The sequence below is a fragment of the Myodes glareolus genome, chromosome 4 (assembly GCF_982192425.1).
Source record: "Myodes glareolus chromosome 4, mMyoGla1.1, whole genome shotgun sequence".
In the NCBI taxonomy this organism is placed as follows: Eukaryota; Metazoa; Chordata; class Mammalia; order Rodentia; family Cricetidae; genus Myodes; species Myodes glareolus.
This window is the reverse complement of record NC_142029.1, coordinates 31,237,278-31,258,116: the sequence shown is the minus strand read 5'-3', so window position 1 is coordinate 31,258,116 and position 20,839 is coordinate 31,237,278. Positions and strand designations below refer to the sequence as shown.

General features: G+C 34.4%; 1 protein-coding gene and 1 non-coding gene across 2 annotated transcripts in view; one reads left to right on the top strand and one right to left on the bottom strand.

Moving 5' to 3' along the window:
- Znf280d (zinc finger protein 280D) overlaps positions 1-20,839 on the bottom strand; it is an 83,090-nt gene that overhangs the window by 39,966 nt on the left and 22,285 nt on the right. The window contains exons 6-13 of the mRNA XM_085689339.2: positions 19,588-19,705; positions 15,370-15,540; positions 14,877-14,986; positions 12,796-12,870; positions 9,435-9,658; positions 4,702-4,859; positions 4,205-4,305; positions 3,092-3,238 (exon numbers count right to left, since the gene is read on the bottom strand). Coding sequence (XP_085545465.2) covers positions 3,092-3,238; positions 4,205-4,305; positions 4,702-4,859; positions 9,435-9,658; positions 12,796-12,870; positions 14,877-14,986; positions 15,370-15,540; positions 19,588-19,705 — 1,104 coding nt within the window. The remainder of the gene's footprint in view (positions 1-3,091; positions 3,239-4,204; positions 4,306-4,701; positions 4,860-9,434; positions 9,659-12,795; positions 12,871-14,876; positions 14,987-15,369; positions 15,541-19,587; positions 19,706-20,839) is intronic.
- On the top strand, positions 5,697-5,838 carry LOC125393815 (small nucleolar RNA SNORA67). Its single transcript, XR_007229968.1, has one exon. It is a non-coding gene; the product is annotated as a small nucleolar RNA SNORA67 (small nucleolar RNA).

Here is a 20,839-nt window from a genome sequence, read left to right as displayed (position 1 = left end):
AAAAACAACACACATTAAAGAAAAAAAAATTTTTTCTCTTACAGAGATCCACCTGCCTCTGCTTCTCGAGTACTGGAATTAAAGGCTGAGCTACCATAGCCCAGCTAAGAAAAGATTTTTAAATGAATTTTAAAAAAATCAAACAGACAACAGTTACAATGCTTAAAGCAGTAAGTAATAGTAAGATGCTACAGTTCTAACTTCATCTTAAGATTATTTTATAAGCATGATTCACTGGATTTTTTTTCACAGATGCATGCAACACAAATTCATTTATTCTGTACTCAAGAGGATGAATTAAGACAGAAAATACGGCCAAGAATCAGAAACTAAACAGGCTGAAAAAGATAGTTCACATGAATTCATCTCCCAGAAATGTTTTTCTTTATACTCACATCAGTTCACAATTTTATTTATCACCCCTTGTGGTTTACATGAGTAGATTGGCAGTCTCTCGAGCTGGTCTCTATCCAAATGTGAGCTCTCAGGTACTCCAGTCAACATGCCTGCCCCTTGCTCACATGCTGCTCAATGAACTCAACTCTCCAAACTATAAGCCCAATTAAACACTTTCTTTTATAAATTGCCTTGGTCATGTGGTTCATCACAGAAATAAAAGACTAAGATAATTCTTGATGTCTAATATACTTTTCAAATAAGCATGAACAAAACTGAACTGATTTCATGTCTTTATCCCTGCCTTCACCCTCTTAATGTCTGGTTTTCCTTTTGAATTTTCTGTAGTTTAGGATACGAAAATTTGTAATTCTTATAACTAAGCTGCTTAGGACAAAAATGGTTACTCCGTCACACTCCATATACAATATAGTAATAAAACATGTCAAAACATTTTCCCCTTGTTTTATTTCCAACCAACACTACCACACTGGTCCATGACATTGAATTCACTGTGATTAAAAAAAAAAAAACAACAACAGAAAAACCTATTTTCTTCTCATGTCCTTTGTTTCCTGTGATCTATGCTTACCACAGGATTAGGAGTTGAAGGCCAATCTGGGCTACAATAGAACCTCTCTCAAAACCCACAAATCAATAGTGATATAAACTGGGTTATTAGTTCTAAAAATCACTTGGAATGTAGGCTAGAGAGATGTCTTGGCGGTTAAGAGTCATGAGGACTATGTTACAAGCTAGACATCTTGTTCGCACCTATAGTTAGTTCCAACTCTGAATGGGGTGCAGACAGGAAAATTCCTTGGTGTTGCTGGCTTTCAGTCCAGCTGAGAAAGTCTCAGATTCAGGGAGGAGATACCTACCTCAAAGGAATAAGCAGAGTGGTAGAGGAGAACACCCAATGCCCTCTTCTGGCCTCTGAGCATGCACACACACATAGGTACACATATGCTCATACACTCACAGACACACAGAAATACATAAATATTATTATTACTTGATATAATGCAATCTTCTCAAGAAAAAAATATATAAGGTCTTCAAAAACTCTAAATTAAGACACAGAACTTGCAACTGTCCTTAGTATCCAACAGGACATTAGAAATGTCAACTCAGTTTCAAGTTTATCTTCTCTCCTGGCTATAACTTCCAGTTTTTCATAACTTTACAAGTTTTAAATACACTGAAGGACTATTAACCCTTCAGATTAACAGCCTGTCTCCTATTTACTGCTGTCTACCCTATAGGCACTGCAAGCAAACAAACAAAAGACCCATCACCTGCAACAAGTTAAGACAACTCTAGTTACGAAGACTTAATAAATTACACAGCATACAAACAGGGTCCATGTCATCCTGATCCTAATTACCTTTAAAACTAGGTTAAGTATTTGAGTGGATAAGATTAAAAGCCTTATAATGAAATAAGAGACATTTTTACACCTACTCTCCTTTTTAAAAGTAAAACCCAAAGATGAAACAGAATAACAAGAATAGTGTCTCCTAAACTCTGTTTATGAGGATCCAATAATAGCTATTCCTCAAATAAAGGGTCTGGTGGTCAGGTAAATTGGAAAATTATATATACTATACATTTTTTTAAGTTCCGGGAAATACTATTTTAAAAGGATTTTAAAACTCTTTAATTTTGCAAACCTGGTATTTATCAAATTTATCACTGATAATATTTGAGGAAAAAACCAATGGAACAATGTGAAATTCTAGAATAGAAGAACTTTCTGGGCCTTTTCAATGATGTATAAATCTCAGCCACAACACAGCTGCATGCACCAAAATTTATTGGAAATTTTACTTTTATATTCTCTACCAAGTAAAAACACAAGGTAATTTCATGATTTTCTAACTGAATCCAACAGACAAGTACATGACAATGAGAAATACTTGGTGGGCAGACTTAAAAAAGTACAAATACACTGAGCTTCACAGTGAGCTGACAAAACCTGGCCACACCACCAGATCCATTGTAGACAAGGGTTTCTGATTCCAACATAGGCATTGTTGCTAAGACAGGTTTCAGTAACATTTTTAGCTCAAAGATGGTTTAATTGCTCCAGGAAAAGAACCAATAAGTATCATATCAGAGAAGTAAGGAACAACTAACGATGAGTTCCAGACATCACATAGCTAAAGCTAGCAGAAGTCACTCAGGAAACAAGCTATGCTGAGGGAGCACTTGTTTCTTTTCTCATGTACTGTGAAATGTTACCCTAGGTCTGTAATGACAATAGCTTTTATCATAACACCAGGGTCTGGACAATGGGGTGAAAACATTTTATCTAGAAAGGATAAAAACAAGATTAAGAATTCTCTATCTTGATTCTTTCAATTCTAACTCATTTTTTTCCTCTTGAGAGGGTACTTCAAAATCATTCCCACATCTACTGAGACCCTGAAGTAGTCAATCTTTCCCATACCCATTTGCCTTTTGTTTTGTCTAAATCCTAGGCTTCCTATTCCTTCTTGTCTTTGAGACTCATCACTATTTATAGGCCATGAGAAAATTAGAAAAGAAGGAAAGAAATGGAAGTTTTACAAGCGATTCTGTACATAACTTAAATCATTTGTATTCGTGGAACAACTTTATTTCCTTTGAAGAACAAACTTAATATTCTGAGTGATAATCAGGTAATATGAAAAAGGAAAATTACTAAACTCACCTGATGTTTCATGTAATGATGCATATAGGGTGTGGCAATTTTAATAACTTTGAGGCAAAACGGACATAGCAAATTCTTAGTGTTTTCATGCGATGTTCTAAAATGAGATTCTACATCAGAAAATAATGATGATCTGTAATTGCAAACCTAGAAATAAAAAACATTAAGTTGAAATGGAAAGTTTGTAATTGATTTGAAAGTACAAAGTGACAAAGAATCACTTGTTAGATTATATACTACCTATCCAGCTCTGATGCCTATCCATGCAAGAAGATCACTGACGAAAGCACCAAAAGTCAGAATAGCATGATCCTTCAGAACTCAAGACTGCTTCCCAAATATAATAGATACCGTCATTTTTATCACATCACTTCCTTGCCACCCTGTCTTATCTTGAATTTTGAAGCTTTGGAACCTTCTGGAGGTTGCAGAGTCCTATAAAATACTTTATCTCTACATAAAACAGTTCTTGCCATCAGATTATCAATACAGCCTCCAAGCAGTGACAGTGGCAATTCATCTCCCTCTAGCTTTCCTATTCCTTCACATTCTAAAGAAGTGCTTGTACCAGAGCACATGACAGAGCTCTGTATAACTAAGCATTTTCACATTGGTCATATGGATGCACTATTCCCTCTAGGGTAAATTAATTGTAAATCCACATCTATTTTTATGACCAGGCTCTTCTCTTTCTAGTGGTTAGGAGGAAACAGCAGCCTTTGGGCCAAATAAAGTTCACTATCTTTCCTTCATGTAATGTATGAAATATGCAAGAGACGTTACATTAGTAAACTACGTAGGAGGGACTTTAATTTTAGCTACCCTTTTAACCTAATTGGTGAAAAAAAAAGAAAAACACATGAAAATTAACTAAAATTCAAAAATTGTAGTTTTATTAGAACACAAACACATCCATTCATTTTCTTACTCTCAATGCTGACTTGCCACAATGGGAGAGTTGACGAGCTGTGAGAGACTATAATCTCTCTAAAATTAAATGTTTACCATTGGTCCCTTAACTAAAAAGAGTTCTAACAATTTATCTAATAACTACAAATCTTAACACCAAAACAACAAATAGTTAAGAACACTATAAAACATGGATGGATGTACCTGGCAGATGTACGGCATTTCACCAGGTTTATGATTATCCTTCATATGTTGTAAAAGAATCTGTTCAGTTTCAAACGATAGCTCACAGATTTTACAAATGGCTATAAATAGAAGGAATAAAGTTATTACAACATTTTAATACATAAATATAAAGGTTCATCCATTTCTGGTAATAGTAAATGGAGCAGCAGTGAGAGGTCGTGAGCAATCATACACAAAAATCAGTGCAAATCCTCTAATTCTTCTTTTAGCACTACCGCAAATGCATGTTCATCATCCTACTGTCTCAGTACCAAATAACCTGCCTGAGTTCATATAGCAATGCATGACACACAACTGGGACTTCACCTGAAGCTGTTGGAGTAAGTTAACTTTTTCAATTTTGCCCCCAAAATTCAAAGTCTGTTTCTTGTTTCTATTTCTGCAATAGTTTTCTCAAGATTGCGTAGCTTCAACAGTAAAGAAACACTCGACACTGAAAGGCAGCTCTAACTCACTAGAAAACTCATGAAGCGTGTGTGTGCTCTCGATGTGGCACTGCAGCTGGAAGGGCGTGGGAAACTGGCGGTAGCAGTGCTGGCAAGTAGTGTGCTTCTCCCAGCTCTCACTGCTCTGCTTCTCAAGTTCCAAATGGTGTTTCATGTGGTTCATAAACCTGTAAGATTGTCAACAGGTGCAAAGATTCAAATTAAAACACTCAAAAGAAAATCTCAAACCCCATTATAAATAAAATCGTGAGTACTATTCAAAACCTAGAATCTTCAATTTCTCTAGAAAAGTGCATGTCTTAAATAATGACCTCAAGTGGACACTTTTTCATCTTAGTTCCCAAATGTCACTAGTTTCAGATGACTGTTTTTAGATAAAATGGCAGGCTTATCTACATTGTTAAGGACTATTCACACTGTAAAATTTAATAGTGGAAGAGAATCCTATCAGCAAAAGCAGCTAGAGTCATGGGGGAAATCCTTTAAGACCTTGAAGACACATAATAAATTCCAGCTACTAGTATTTTTTACTTGTATCTTTGTTTTAAAATGCATAAGAGCAGTTTTAATGCCTGCAATTGTAACTTTTCATTTTATTTAGTGACTTTGTTTACCGTTCGCATAAACTGTTCATTTTGTATACTGTGCCCTTTGTAAGACAATCTCCATTTTTTAGTTTTACACTTTGCTATTTCAGCATCCCTACAAGGCTTCCTATGAGCAGAACTATGACCCTAAATGCAGAGTATAGTATACCTATTTAAAGGTACTTACTTAAGCTTTTGGTTGACATAGAAAGTAGTATTACTTGATCAAAATAATTTTCAGAATGGGTCAACTATTAGTAAGTTATTCAGTTGGAGGCTTCAAAGGAAATGATCATGAAATTATATAGCAATGTTATCAATCCAAAGAACAGCCATCATGAAGGCTGTGACATACTTTTTTTTTTTCCTATCTCTAAAACATAGTATCTCTTCAAAGCAGGTTAAAATACACTTTGAGTCCAAGGTGATTGATTCCCTCTCCAAGGGGCTGACTAGTGCCCCTTTCAGGAATGTAGTAACTTGAAGAAAATCTGGCATGCCTGAGGTCTGGGGAACAAGGGTTGCTTGTTGCCTTTGCCTGCCTACACGTATGCCTAGTCAGTCTGGGTAGATTATCTTCTGACAGCTCTATCATCTTTCTTGAACTTGGCCAAGGCATTAATGTGCAGCAGGTCTCCCTAGTCTTCAATTACGACCTTCCCAACAACAGGGAGACTACATCCACAGAATTGGCCACGGCAGTCGCTTTGACCATAAAGGTGTGGCCATTAACATGGTGACAGAAGAAGACAAGAGGACTCTTAGAGACACTGAGATATTCTACAACACCACCATTGAAGAAATGCCCCTCAATGTTGCTGACCTCATTCGAGGGGCTGCACTGCTACCAGGCCATAACCAGAGTTCAGTCTTGGGGGGCTGAGAAACAGCTGGAGAGGGGGAGGGAAGGGAACCAAGGGATGGGCATCTTATTTTTTTCCCCTCTCCCTCTTAGAATAAATGTCACTTTATGAGGCAAAAGGAAAAAAAAAATACACTTTGAAATATACCTTTTTCCTTTGGTTTTATAGAAAACCCTAGTCTTGGTTAAATATTTATATATAGGCAAAAGACCACAAGCTAGTAAATTGTCAGCTAACACCTTGAAGCTAAATATACTAAAGTATATTTATATGAATGCTGGTTAATTTTTCATAATGTTTACACAAGAGCTAATTGGAATGCATAGTTCTCAAGTCAATATATGGAAAGAGTATAAAAGGGAAAATTCTTACAGTGACCTGCTTTTAGCGACACCCAAACAGTAAAGAAAAACCAGTAATGATAAGTCAGAACAGAAACCATTACATAAATTATAAACAGCTGCAAGGTCACAAGCATGGTGTCACATACTTTTCCTAGAACTTGGGAGTCAAAAGAAGGCAAATCTCTGTGAGTTTTGGACCTGTCAGGGTTATATGTAAGATTTTTATCTCAAAAACAAATACAAAATTACAAAAAAAAATACAACTTCGTCTTCCCACATTTTACTGAGAAAAATTGGTGCAAAATACTGTATATTCAATTCCTTTGGTCATGAGGTATTTACCATTAATGTTACATTTCCCAAGTAATAGTTTCCAATATTCAGTTCCTGTATGTTACTAAAGGTAATATGTAACATGAAGGGCCTGCTTGTTTGTATTTTTGTCCTGCCCAGCCCCCCATCTATTTAGCCCCAAAGAAAATGACATAGAGGATTCTGTAAGTTATAAAGCTGATTGGTCCGTTGGTCAGGCTTCTTACTGGCTAACTCTCATATCTTGATTAACCCATTTTTTTTTTATCTATTTTAGCCATATGGCTCAGTACCTTTTTCAGTAGGACAGCTCATATCCTTCTGCTTTGGTGATCTGGGCAGGAGTGGGACAATCAGCTTCCTCCTCCCCAGAATTCTCCTTGCATCATTTCCATTTCCTGTCTGGTTTTCCCACCTACACCTCCTGCCTGGCCAATCAGCGTTTATTTAAAACATGATTGACAGAATACAGACAATTCTCCCGCACCAGTAATAGGCTTACATTTTATAAATATTCTAATAACATAAACATACAGAACTATGTCCTAAAATAATTCCTAGAAGTTACTTTTTTTTAAAAAATATTTATTTATTTATTTATTTATTTATTTATTTATTATGTATACAATATTCTGTCTGCATGTATGCCCGAAGGCCAGAAGAGGGCACCAGACCTCATTACAGATGGTTGTGAGCCACCATGTGGTTGCTGGGAATTGAACTCAGGACCTTTGGAAGAGCAGGCAGTGCTCTTAACCTCTGAGCCATCTCTCCAGCCCCTAGAAGTTACTTTTTATATTGACTATTAAATAAGCTAATCTTAAAAGATAAAAATACTTCTCCTAAAATCAATTCCAATACATATCATATTTAACAGGGAATGAAGACAGTGAATCATCACTCCTATACAGTTTATACCCTATCTCCTGACAGAAACTTGAAATAGTAAGAATACGAAACTCAGTGGTGAAGGTCTACTTCAATACTGCTTCAGTAGTACATCCAAAGCACAATTTCCCAGATAAACTACTGGGACCACGAGCTCTTAAAGAAGGTGAAGTAGTGTAAGAGCTTGGGGAATATACAAAAATCACACACACACACACACACACACACACACACACAAAAAAAAAACCCTGTGAGCATCATTGTATCAGCGAGCCACAGAAGTATAAAAAATGAATGAAACCTGGAGTGAAAGAGGTAACTGATGGTGTATAAAATGCTAATTCACAAGATTTTTAATAAATGTAAAAGATACGGTAAATATGTGTATTTGTATACAATAATCTTTTCGTTCGTTTTTTTTTTTAATTAGTATGGCCCTCTATGAGCCCTTACTTTTCGTTCGTTTTTGAGAGTTTTGAGTATGTTACTATGTTCTCATCTCTCAACAAATTTGTCCCATATCTACTCCTGAAGTACAACGTATCTACAATAAGTAAACTCAGGTCTGTAGCTTATTTGTAAAATGTACATAAAAGAAAAATAAGTTTTCATCAACAGCTTAATTTTTAAAAAATAAGATTATTTAAAAGAAAGATAAAGGAAAACAATAAAACAACTATAAGAAGGGTAGAAGAAGCAAGGTGGCAAGTGTCCAATGTAAAACTTTAAAATTCTTGATGAATATTTAAAAATTTTTATGAAAGAGTAGAAAAGTCTTACCTAATAAATAAAAATTTTAGACTATATGATAAATGAAAACCATCATTTAACATATCTCTTTGCCATTTTTTTTCTTCTTTTTGGCTTTTCAAAACAGGGTTTCTTTATGTAGTTCTGGCTGTTCTGAAACTTACTCTGTAGACCAGGCAGACCTCGAATTTACAAAGATCCACCTGCCTTTGCCTCCCGAGAGCTATGATTAAAGGTGTGTACCATCACTGCCTGGTGACTTCTTGCTATTCTTATAAGTTTTTTGGTTTTGTTTTCTGTTTTGGGTTTTTTTTTTTTGAGACAAAGTTTTTCTCTGTAGACCTGTGGTTGTCCAGGAATTCATTCTACAGGCCCATGCTAGCCTCGAACTCACAGGGATCTGCCTGCCTGGCACAGGTGCTATTTTTATAACATAGGCCACTCAAAGAATACAAGTATAAATTCCTAAAACTTAAAAACATTTGTATGTAAAATTTTTTAAATTCCATTGAGAATGATATACCTAAGTTTTATTTAAATTTTAAGATTAAGACAGACATGTTTTTTGGTAGTACTTCTCTAAAGTGGTCACAATTCTTATAAGATATATATAATAAAGATGATAAATATAAAGTGGGAGGTTTGAGCATCAAATAGTATTAGTAAGGAGAAAGTCAATCTGAAACCTTCTGAAGAAGTGCTTCTTGTATTGTGAAGAAATTAAACTATTCAGAGACATCAGAATATTCAAAACACACAATAAATTCCTAAATCACTAATAAGTTCATTTTGATCCAAATTAAAATAATCTTTGTCCTTTCTTAAGCCATATGAAAGAAAGACATAAACAGCAGGATTTAAGAGGAGAATCTGAAAATACAACAAAGGAGAACATACTGAAATTGCTATCTAAAATGGCAAGACAGTGTACGATAAAGACACAATGATAACATCTCTAATATTTCAACTTTCATTACATAGAAATTCCTATTACATACCTAATATTATTTTTGAGAACTTTCAAACAACTGAAGCATTTAAAGGTTGTGTGAGTCTTCAGTTCTTCTTGGACATCTCCTTCATGTTTTCCATAATAAAAGTCATTAACTAACATGATCAATTTTCCTTTCTCTGAATCAAGAGCTTTAGTGTCATTTGTTGTATTTGCAATTTCTATTTTAGTCAATCCCAAAAAGTTATTTATCATGTCTGGACAACAATACTAGAAGAGAAAAAAAAAGATGCCTTATTAATAACAAAATTACAGCAAAAACAATTATGTTTTCAACTAAGGGTAAACCACATAAAACTATGCTTGATATCTGGAAGAAACAGTAAAATTCTGTGGTGGATATTCTAAAACATTAGAAAAGTAAACATCTTTTTTTTTTAAGAGTAGACTATTTGTTTAGTGTGTGCATTATGTATGGACGTGAGTGCCACAGTGCACTTGTGGAGGTCAGAGGACAACCTGCGGACGTCGGTTCCTTCCTTCCACCATGTGGGTTCCAGGGATCAAACTCAAGTCGTCAGGTTTGGCGGCAAGCACCTTTAACAGCTGAGCCATCTCGCCAGCCCATAAACATTATCTTAACAAAACAAAAATTTAAAAAGAGATGAAAAAAACCTTAACACTAAGACTTGGCTATAGCTTTTAAACTTTTCCCATGCAATATGCCTGCTTAGATACATGTTTAATAGTCATTTGTTTCTTAGCCAAAATTCATTCATTTCATAACTATGTCAGTAAAACAGGAAGAAGGTTAGTGTTAACATGTTTTGATGTATCCGGTTATATGAAATCTTCCTGCTGGACAGTGGTGGTGTATCCCAGCACTCAGGAGGCAGAGGCAAGCCTAGTGAGTTCCAAGAGAGCCAAGACAGCCAAGGATACACAGAAAAACCCTATCTCAAAAACAAAACAAAACAAACAAAAAACAAAACAAAAAAAAAACAACCCTAGGCTGCAAGTTCCTAAACTAGCTAAAACTAGCTCAAATGCCATTCTCTGGCATTGTGTCTGGTTTGGGACACAAAGACAAAAGCATCTGGTACATCTTGGAATACAGAATGCTCAAATATTTGAAGATGAAATTTACTTCTCAGTAATAAAATCAAGTTATCACATAAATGGTTATATGAAAATTTCCATATATGCACATTTTAAAAATATGTAAGCTACTTATTGTATATAATTTTTCAATTGTAAGGCTTTTTTAGTATTTTTTTTTCAAAGGCAAACCTAGAAAAATCTGCATCAGAAAATTCAGGGGTGCTCATTAAAATGGTAATTCCTGCCTGATGGTGGCACATGCCTTTAATCTCTACACTTGAGAGGGCTTTACTCTCTACACTTGGAAGACAGAGGCAGGCATTCAAGGCCAGCCTGGTCTAGAGTTCCAGAACAGGCAAGAACCCTGCCTCAAAAATCCAATTAATAAATAAAAATGGTAATTCCTGGGACTGCAATGTCTACAGGTAGAAGCCTAAGAAGTTGTTTTTGCTTTTTGTTTTTGAAGAAACACAGGTAATTGTTTTATAACATAAAGCTTCTTAAGTGTCCTATTAAATCAGCATCTGAAAATCTTAGCACAATTATTCTGTCCTATGGTAACAACATCCACTTCCTCTATTGTCACATGTAAGTCTTTAGATCATTATCATTCATGAAACATTCAGTCTAACATGAGGAGCCAAGCCTGTGATAAGACAGATGCACAGCATCTTCGGCAAGGTTACATTATTCCAGTTTCATTTCATGATCAACTTTTATACTCTGTTATACTCTGTGTATGTAAATGCAGGTGTGCACATGTGGGTGTGAGCATTTATACATTCACAAGTATATGCAGGCCAGACAACAACCTTGCTGCCATTCCTCAAGCACCAGCTATCTAGCTTGGCACCTCAACATGAACACCACCTAGATCTTTTTAAATGTGGGTTCTGTAAGGAACAGATTGCTTGAATTATCTTCACATACCGTAACTTTTGAATTTCTAATCCTACAAAAGTAAAAACATCAAGAAAAAAACATTTAAAATATATCTAGCAAGTAGGAAAAATACTGAATAAAACTGACTCAGAGAGGAATAACTAATTTATACTTATGAGTTAAGGTTATACTTAAACAAAATTAAAATAAGTACATTAGCTGAGCATGGTGGCTTACACCTTCAATCCCAGCACTCAGGGGACAGAGGCAGGTGGATTTATGTGAGTTAAGGACAGCCTGGTCTATACAGTGAGTTCCAGTTCAGACAGGCTAGATAGTCTTAAAGGATAAGTATATTAGTATCCTAAAAGATGATCTTTTTTTCGTTGATAAAAAGGAAGCACAACCCCCTGCCCCAATTTCTTTTAATTTACAAAGAGAGGCAAGGAAGGTTTTATGTTTCTGTATTTCTTTTTTGAGACAGAACTGGCTGGCAATTTACTAAATAAACCAGTCTGGCCTTGATTTCACAAAGATTTACCTGCCGCTGCTTCTAAGTGCTGAGTCTAAAGTTCCAGCCTTATTTCTAGATTTTTCCTGAGGTACACATTAACATATATGAGCTCAAAATTAGGAATATCAAGCTATTTCTAAGGACTTTTATAAGACTAGTAGAATAATGCTACTTTTAATTTTAAGGAAAAGCAGCACGATATGGTGCAATCTGACTCTACTATAAAAAATCACTCAAGAGCTGTGGCTGAAGTCAATGGTAGAGAACTTTCCCAGCATGCACAAGGCTCTGGATTCAGTCACAAAAAGACAAGTGTCAGGAGGCAGATTAAAAGAATGAACTTACTTCAAATTTATATATTATAAATATGTATCAACGGTATTATTTTGACAACAAAGCACTATCTTATTTAAAACTCTCCTATGGGGAAAGAAAATCACAATTATCACTGGAAAATTGGCTGCAGAGTCTTCTAATTACTAATGGGTTAATGTTATGCCCTACTGTGCTATATTCTTAATCAACATAAGAACTTACCTCCGATATAACTACAACAGAGTATTAGCTGCTAACCTCTCCAACCCTCTTTAACCTCCTTAGACTCAAAATATTTCTAATTCTGAGATAGCTTTTTTAGATCATGTAATTTTTGTCTTTCTTTGCCAAAAATATTGCCCCATGGTTTTAAATTTACTGTTCCTAGATTTGATGACTGTGTATATGCCCATTATGAAATAAAGAATATATACAAGAATAAAATATACAAGAAAATACATACATGCACATTGTATGAATTATGTTACTTTTATAAAATGCTCTGGTGTTCTACTATTTGAATATGACATGACATTTGGCAATTTCCAATAAAAGTAATCATAAATAATTTTAAAAGATATTAAAACACACATACATTTAGGACAGAGGTCATCAATCTTTCCAAGTGCAGGATTAGCTTTTTGTAAACTTGACAAAAAACTAGAGTCATCTGGAAAATGGAAACTTCAATTAAGAAAATGCCTCCATAACATTGGACTGTATAGGAGTCTGTGAGGCATTTGTTTTTTTTATTAATGACTGATGCGGGAGTGCCTAGCCTACTATGGGCAGTACCATACCTGTGCAAGTAGTCCTGTGTTGGATAATAAAGTCAGCAGAGCAATTCATGGGAGGTAAGCCAGTAGGCAACATTCTTCCAAGGTCTCTGCTTCAGTTCCTGCCTCTAGGTTCCTGACCTGACTTCCCTTCATGATAGACTGAATGTAAGCTGACATACAACCTTTCTTTTCTACATAACTTTTGATCATGATGTTTCCATCACAGCAACAGAAAGCCAATTAGGCCAAGAAGATTATACAGTATAATATAATCTATACATACAGGGAAAATAAAAACATTCTATATTTACTTGTAAACACAAAAAGAAAACCAGAGTACATAAAGCAAACTAATATGAAGTTATTTTCTTTAAAGACTACCTCATGAATCAGGCATATGTGAATTGGGGCCAGATTCCTCCCTAGCATCCCTGAGTAGGCCTTTTATGAATCATATGGTCAAAAAATGAGTGAGCAGAACTAATGTACTCCCCTTTGCCTTCTATCTCTAACATCAAACATATAAACTGTTATTAAGTCTCAACAAAATATTACAAAGAAAGTGGAAATTCCATGAACAGGATAATTTTCCTGGATGAGTGAAGCACAGACGACAGTTGGCAAGGCGACATTCTGGGAGCTGGAAGTAGGGTAAATCAAATATAATTCTGAATAAAAGAGACTAGGTTTGGAATAAGTTTTATGTCTATTAATCGTTCATAAGCATGGGTTTCACTATGATGTTTTATATTTGTACATAATATATTTTGATCACATTCGACCCTCCTTTTCCTTTCTTGTCCTTCTTCCTACTTTGCCTATTCCCAAAGAGCAGTAGGTCGTCCTCCTGTCTTCAGCTTTCTTTTTGCTTGTTTTTCAAGCTCAATAAGTTTGATTAGGATTACTTTCATGAATAAAGGGTTATGTACAGTAGTATACGCAATTTAACCAGTGGCTACACCACTGACAAAACCAGAGTTCCTCCTGGTTTTGTTTGTTTTTGAAAATGACGAATAAAAAAATGTCAACAGGTACTTAATTCTTTTCTCTCATTCACTTCCTTTCGTACTCTATTTTGCTGTTCTTCTTATGTTCTTTTGCCTTCCGGCCATTTATAGTAGGAACAAGATTACATAACATTTTTATAAAAGCACAGCAGAGCACAGTAAAAGCTAATAACTGAAGGAAGTCTTAACTGAAGTTTATACTTCATAAATACTTTGAAATTTCCTTAAAATCCAAATCAAAAGCTTCCTAGTAAACCTGAAACAAATCTGTAATAATTGTGCAAACTATATTCTGAACTTTATTAAAACAGTATTTCAAGTGAAAAACATGAGCATTTGAAGTTTATATCTGAATACTGACAATAAATGTGTATCTTAGATCTTCATCATCTAATGCAGAATATACACATTAGCATATATACACACACAGTATAGAATTTTTTAAATTATAAAAAGTGTTTTACAAATCTGAATGACTTAATATATTGTGTTTAAAATCAGAATACAATAAGCAAATATTATAAATATATGAAATAAGGAATTTCACTATCTCTGTTTTTGTTTTTTTTGTTTGTTTGTTTTTTGAAACAAGGTTTCTCTGTGTAGTTCTGACTGTCCTGTAGACCAGGCTGGCCTTGAATTCAGAGATTCATCTGCCTCTGCCTCACAAATGCTGGGATTAAAGTCATGTGCCACCATGACTGGCAGAATTTTATTATCTTATAGAATCATTTTGAATATAAATTTTTACCTAAGTACTCACTATGAATATATCCATATAAGATTTCATCCCTAAAGTGTTTGAACAAACCAAAATTTACTATAAATAGGTCATTAACATTTTTAGAGATTTTCAAACTTTTTAAAATTAGAATCTAAAAAAATTTTACCGTCATGTGATTTTTCAGAGGATCCAAAAGATTGAAGTGAATATTACACTTAGGACATGCTCTTGGAAAAGTTGTTCCATTTTTAGATTGATTTGATGAGCAATTTGCACCTAAAATGAATTCAGATCAATTATGAAATAAAACGCATCACTTTTCAGGGTTTTTTTCCGAATTATTTTTAATTATTATTGGGTACACACACATGTGTACACGAATGTCACATTTGTTTTGGTGGATGTGGGGCAGCCAGAGGACAATGTTTGGCACCCTGAAGCTCCATGGAATAGCTGATGGTTGTAAGTCACTCAATATGGATGCTGGGGATCAAACCCAGGTTTTCTACAAGAGTTGGAAGTGCTCATATCCAATAAGCCATCTCTCCAGGCCCCAAATTCTTCACTTTTTAACTTTAAATAACCACTATTAGTCTCTGAATTTGTAACAGTTTGCAAAACTTACCTTTAAATATTACAGTAATTTCATTCTCATTTACCTTGTGATGGTGTCACCTGCAGAGACATCACTGATGGAGGCTTTTCTAAAGAGACTATAGAAGAGGCATCTGCTCCAGAAATATTGTCACCGGGTTTAGGCTTTTTTGGGTTAACACTGCTTATGTCAGAACCAGAAGGGCGTTTTGATGAAAATAAAGTTTCATTCAAACCTAAAATGATTTAAACAGTGGAAAAAGATTTTAAAATATTATAAAATACTGCTCATAACTAGTTAAGTTTATATGTGGGAACTAATATATATGATATAATGGAACTATATCAATGATATAAAAATTAAATGATATTCCTAGGTACAGTGGCACACACACCTTTAATTCCAATTCTTGGGAGGCAGAGGTAGGCAGAGGTCTGTGAATTTGAGGCCAGTCTGATCTACCTAACCAGTTCCAAGCCAATCAGGGCTACATAATAAGACCCTGTCCTAAAAAAAGCAAACAAATTATATGATACAAACTTAGAAAGTCTAAGGAAAAAGCATAAAAATTTATTAAGGACTACATTTATTCAATCAATTTGTGAAACTGCCTTTCTATACAAGTACATTCTCAATATGGCTTGAAAAAAAAATTATGAAACTGAGGAAAGATATTCTGAAGTTCCTAAGAACCAATAATCTTCAGATGCACACACACACAGGCAAACATACACAATAATTTGTTCCAAACATTTACAGATCCTATAATTTCTTTCATTTTTTTTTCCCCCCCGCAAGACAGAGTTTCTCTATGCAACCTGGGATGCCCTGGAACTCACTCTGTAGAATAGGCTGCCTCAAACTCAGGGATCTGCTTGTCTCTGCCTCCTGAGTGCTGGGATTAAAGGTGTGCACCACCATGCCCAGATAAAATTTTTTAACTACCTAAAAAGCCTAATGTGATTAGTCCTTTCCCACCTAACAAAGTGATCTCTCATAGCTTATGACATTACATACTTAATGCTATATACAAAGTAGAAACTTCTATACCTGAATAATATTATAGTCATTCAAATGAAAGGGCATAAGAGAGGGACCTGTGTCTCTTTTAAGGGACTATATAAAGGCGTCTGACAAAAAGTAAAAAAACAAACAAAAAACTCTTCCTTTTGATTTATTAGACTTCTGCATGAATCTTTGTTTACATGGATATTTCATTATTAAAAATAATTTTGCATTTAGCTAAATCATCATAAAAGGATTAAACAGAGTATCAGAAAGAGAAAAAGGGACAGTTAGACTCTAACTAGGCCAAACGAAGTCCTTTTTAAAAATAAAATATAATGCACATTGTAGCAAAGACTCTCAAACTACACATTAAGTAGCCCCATCTGTACACTAACTGTAGAAACAAACCCAGAATCTGTCAGTCTCTACTTATGCATTCTTATTTAACTTCTGAGTTTCAATTTCCTTTTTTGCTACCTTATTTTACAGTTACTTTAATGTCAAACAATGTATTCAAAGAACCTTAAAATACTTGGTACATAGAGAAAAAGAAAAATTATCCTTACTAACAAGACATTTTATACCTTAATTTGTTTTAAAGGATAAAATTATTCTGAAAGATCTGCCTATCAGTATTTTCAATGAGGACAAACTTGCCAAGAAAATAAGAATATTATACTAGTTCATTTCACTGTTTCACCTATTTTTCAATTTTTTTAATTTTTTAAAAAAGAAAACTAACTTTTTGCATTTTACACACGCATTTCAGTTTCCACTCCCTCCCCTCCTCCCATCCCTTCCACTTTTCCCCCATCCCATCCCACATCCACTCTTCAGAGAGGGTAAGGCACATTGCTTTGAGGAAGGACCAAGGCCGTCCCTATATATCTAGGCTGAGCAAGGTAAACATCCAAAGAGAATGGGTTCCAAAAAGCCAGTACATGCAATAGGGGTAAATCCTGGGGCCACTGCCAGTGGCCCCACAGTCTGCCCAGTCACTGTTTCATCTTTTAAGACAGTAATAATGGTTTCTCTCAATCTTCAAAACACTTGATCAGAGACAGACAAACTGTACATATATGAAATAGATCTCTGGTAGTGTAATCATATTAACATGTTTATGTTACTTGGAAAACATATATGTGATAGAATTTTTAATTAATCAACTAATTATAAAATAGATTATAATGTAAAAATAGACTTCTTCAATGTAAGAATTTAACATGAGAAATCTCAACATTAAATAAAGCCACTGCATTCATTTCAATCTTTTTTACGTTTATTTATTTATCTCTGTAGATGAGTGTGGGTATGTACAAGTCCTTGTATTTGGGTGAAACTCAGAACAATTTGTGAGTCTGTTCTCTCCTTCCACCAAGTAGGTTCCAGGAATCAAACTCAAGTTGTCAAGACTTGAAAGTAAATGTTTTTATCAACTGAGCCGTGTCAATTTGTCCAGCTTGTGTTTTAAATTCTGACCCTTTATCTGTTTTGCTAGACTTGTGCTATTCTCTATCCCCAAATAATTCTAGTAAAAATTCTACTTTCTTTCATAGTCAAACTCCAACCCCATAATCTCCACAGACAGTAGTCTGTCAGTCAATCATGCTACTGAAAGATCAACACTGATACTGATATTTGTTATAAATATAATTCACATTTCACTTATCTTGTTTGGGCATTAAAAAAGCCCTGTGTGAACCTGAGCAAGAGTCAAAATGCTATCTTCAGGTGCCTTGCTCCATTTGGAGAATTGAATGAATTATAGAAGAAAAATGAATAGCCCCATCTCTTAATATGAAAAATAGAAACTATGAAGAGGTCAGCTGATCTGATAAAAACTAAATCTTAAGAGCAGAGGTTCAAACCTAAAACTTCCTAGTTATCCCACTTAATGAAGTTCCACTCACTGTAGTAGAAAGCTGAGAGGGAGAATAGGAGTCTTTATTGGTTCTTTCTTCCCAGAAGTTTCAAGACTGTAGACTTTTTCTATGAGTAAAGTCTATGAGCTTCCTAATGCCAGATTTAATACAAATATTTTTTCTCCGTTTCTTTTCGCTTGTACCTATTTTATTAACAAGATATTAGTAAACATTTTAGTAAACTATGTATGTGACATTCAGAGACGTGTTTATCACATAAGGTACTTTTAAAATGGAAAAGCACCTTAAGCCCTATTATTAAAAAAAGTGCAGGAAAGTCTGTTAAACACCTCATTAATCTATTTATTAAACAATCTAAACATTCCAAAAAATCTTGTACATCTTAGTTAAAAATACTTCAATAAATACAAATTGCTATTGCTTAAGAACTAACTTGCCTTGATGATGAGGAATTTTCACAAAGACAAAAATTCCTCCATGGTATGCTAATATATTTCAAATTAATGAAGAACGCTTATCATATGCAATAAAGGAACATTAAATCATCAATAGATAACTTTTATTACTCTTCTAAAGACCTTTTTTTTTTTACTATGTCTAAGTCTCTGTCTTTCTGTTTTTGAGACACAGTTCCACTCTGTAGCATAGGATGGCTGTGAAATCATTACATAGTCCAGCTTGACCTCAAACTGATAATAATCCTCTGCCACAGCCTCTCAAATGCTGAGATTATAGATGTGCACCACCACATTCAAAAACTAGTTCTTTAAATTACCTTTAGTTACAAGAGGAGGGGAGGGAAAGGAGAGTATGATAAATACACACATGCCACAGCACACATGTGGAGGTCAGAGGACAACTTGCTAGGAGTCAGTTCTCTCGTCCCACTATGTGAGCCCCAGGTATGGAACTCAGGTCAATATGCTTGGAAGAAAGTGCCTTTGCCTGTTGAGTCATGTCACTAGTCCAAAATCTATTTCTTTATTATAGCTACTTTACAACATCATAAAATCATACTTAACTATATAATGAAATCACTTACTGAACTAGAAAGACACTAACCAAATTAAGAATTCAATTACAACCATATATTTTTTTATACTAGGGGCAACATAAACTAAATTTTCTTAACAATGTTTATATTATCTGAAGCCTTCTCTAATTCACTGATGTTTTTAAAGAATTTTTAACATTGAATTCATAGGAAAAATGAGTACAATGTGACTTTGTGAAGATTTTACATAAAACCTCACAAAGACACTTAAAAGTGACTTACAGCATTCTATATAATAAATACTTTCACAAAAAGATATGGGTTCCAAAACAAAGGAGATTCCATATGATTATCCATCAAGTTTAACTATTTTAGTAAGAAAAATAGTGGCACCAACCTGCAATAGAAAGTGATGGTCCCGCTTGGTAATGTGATAATCCTGTAGCCTGGGTCAGGTCAAACAGTAACTCTGAAGAGTTATTAGACACAACTCGTGGAGAGTTTGTTATATAACCCTGTTAAATTCCAAGAAAGAATATTACGTGTATTGGACATAATTATAATTACTGTTTTAAACACATGTATAAAAGCAATTAATGGAATACCTAAATCATTAAAATAAAAACCTTTGATGGTTCAACAAGTTAAAAAAGCACAAAAGTAGTTACTAGTTGGGCAAAACTGTCAACTATCAAAATTGAAAGCAATAAAGCTCATTTATTCCTGTCTGCCCAGCTAAAAATAGATCACCTACCCCGAGTAGCAAACTCTAGTGTTTTTAAAGTAAAAGAAATGCAAGTTTACTTTATATCTGTAAGACCAATACATGCTTAGAGGTTCTAAAACTACAATATTATCAAGAACTAAATAGCAGAACTCAGTAAAATCTCTGCATAAATAATAAACAAGAAAAAAGAAAACATAGCAGACAAGAAAGTGGTTTTTCTCTTGTTCGTTCGTTTGTTTTGTTGTTTAAGACAGGGTTTCTCAGTAATTCTGGCTGTCCTGAAACTCATTCTCTAGACCAGACTGGCTTTGAATTCACAAAGATCCACCTGCCTCTGCCTCTCTCTATAAATTCAAGGCCAGCCAGGTTTATAAAGTGAGTTCTAAGAAATCTATGACTACACAGAGAAACCCTGTCTCAAAAAACTAAAATTAAATAAGTAAATTTATAAATATAATAATTCATATTCATTAGTCATGGTTAATATTGATTTTACTGATGATATTGACAGCAATATATCTCAATCTTCCCTGAATAAAGTGCTGAGACACAAACCTATTCTATGAAAAATTAAAGAAACAAAACATGACATTAAATGTAAACTATAATTATAATTTAATAAATTAAAATTTAAATCAATAAAAATAACAATTAAAACCAGTAGTTTTAATGGTGAAAGCCCCTAAAATAAGACCATTCATTCCAGAACACAAGTCTGTGATTTTAGTTTTGACCACAAAGATAGCTGAGATTTAAATGTATGATTTCTAGGCTCCCATACAAACAGACAAAAATGGCTGTAAGTAAGATTTCTTCCAGTAAGATTCCAGGACTACAAACCTTCAATTGAGGTGGTTTATGTTCACAGAAATAAAATATTCTTAACTGAAAAGATTCTAGTTTCTAACTTTTATAAAAGTTA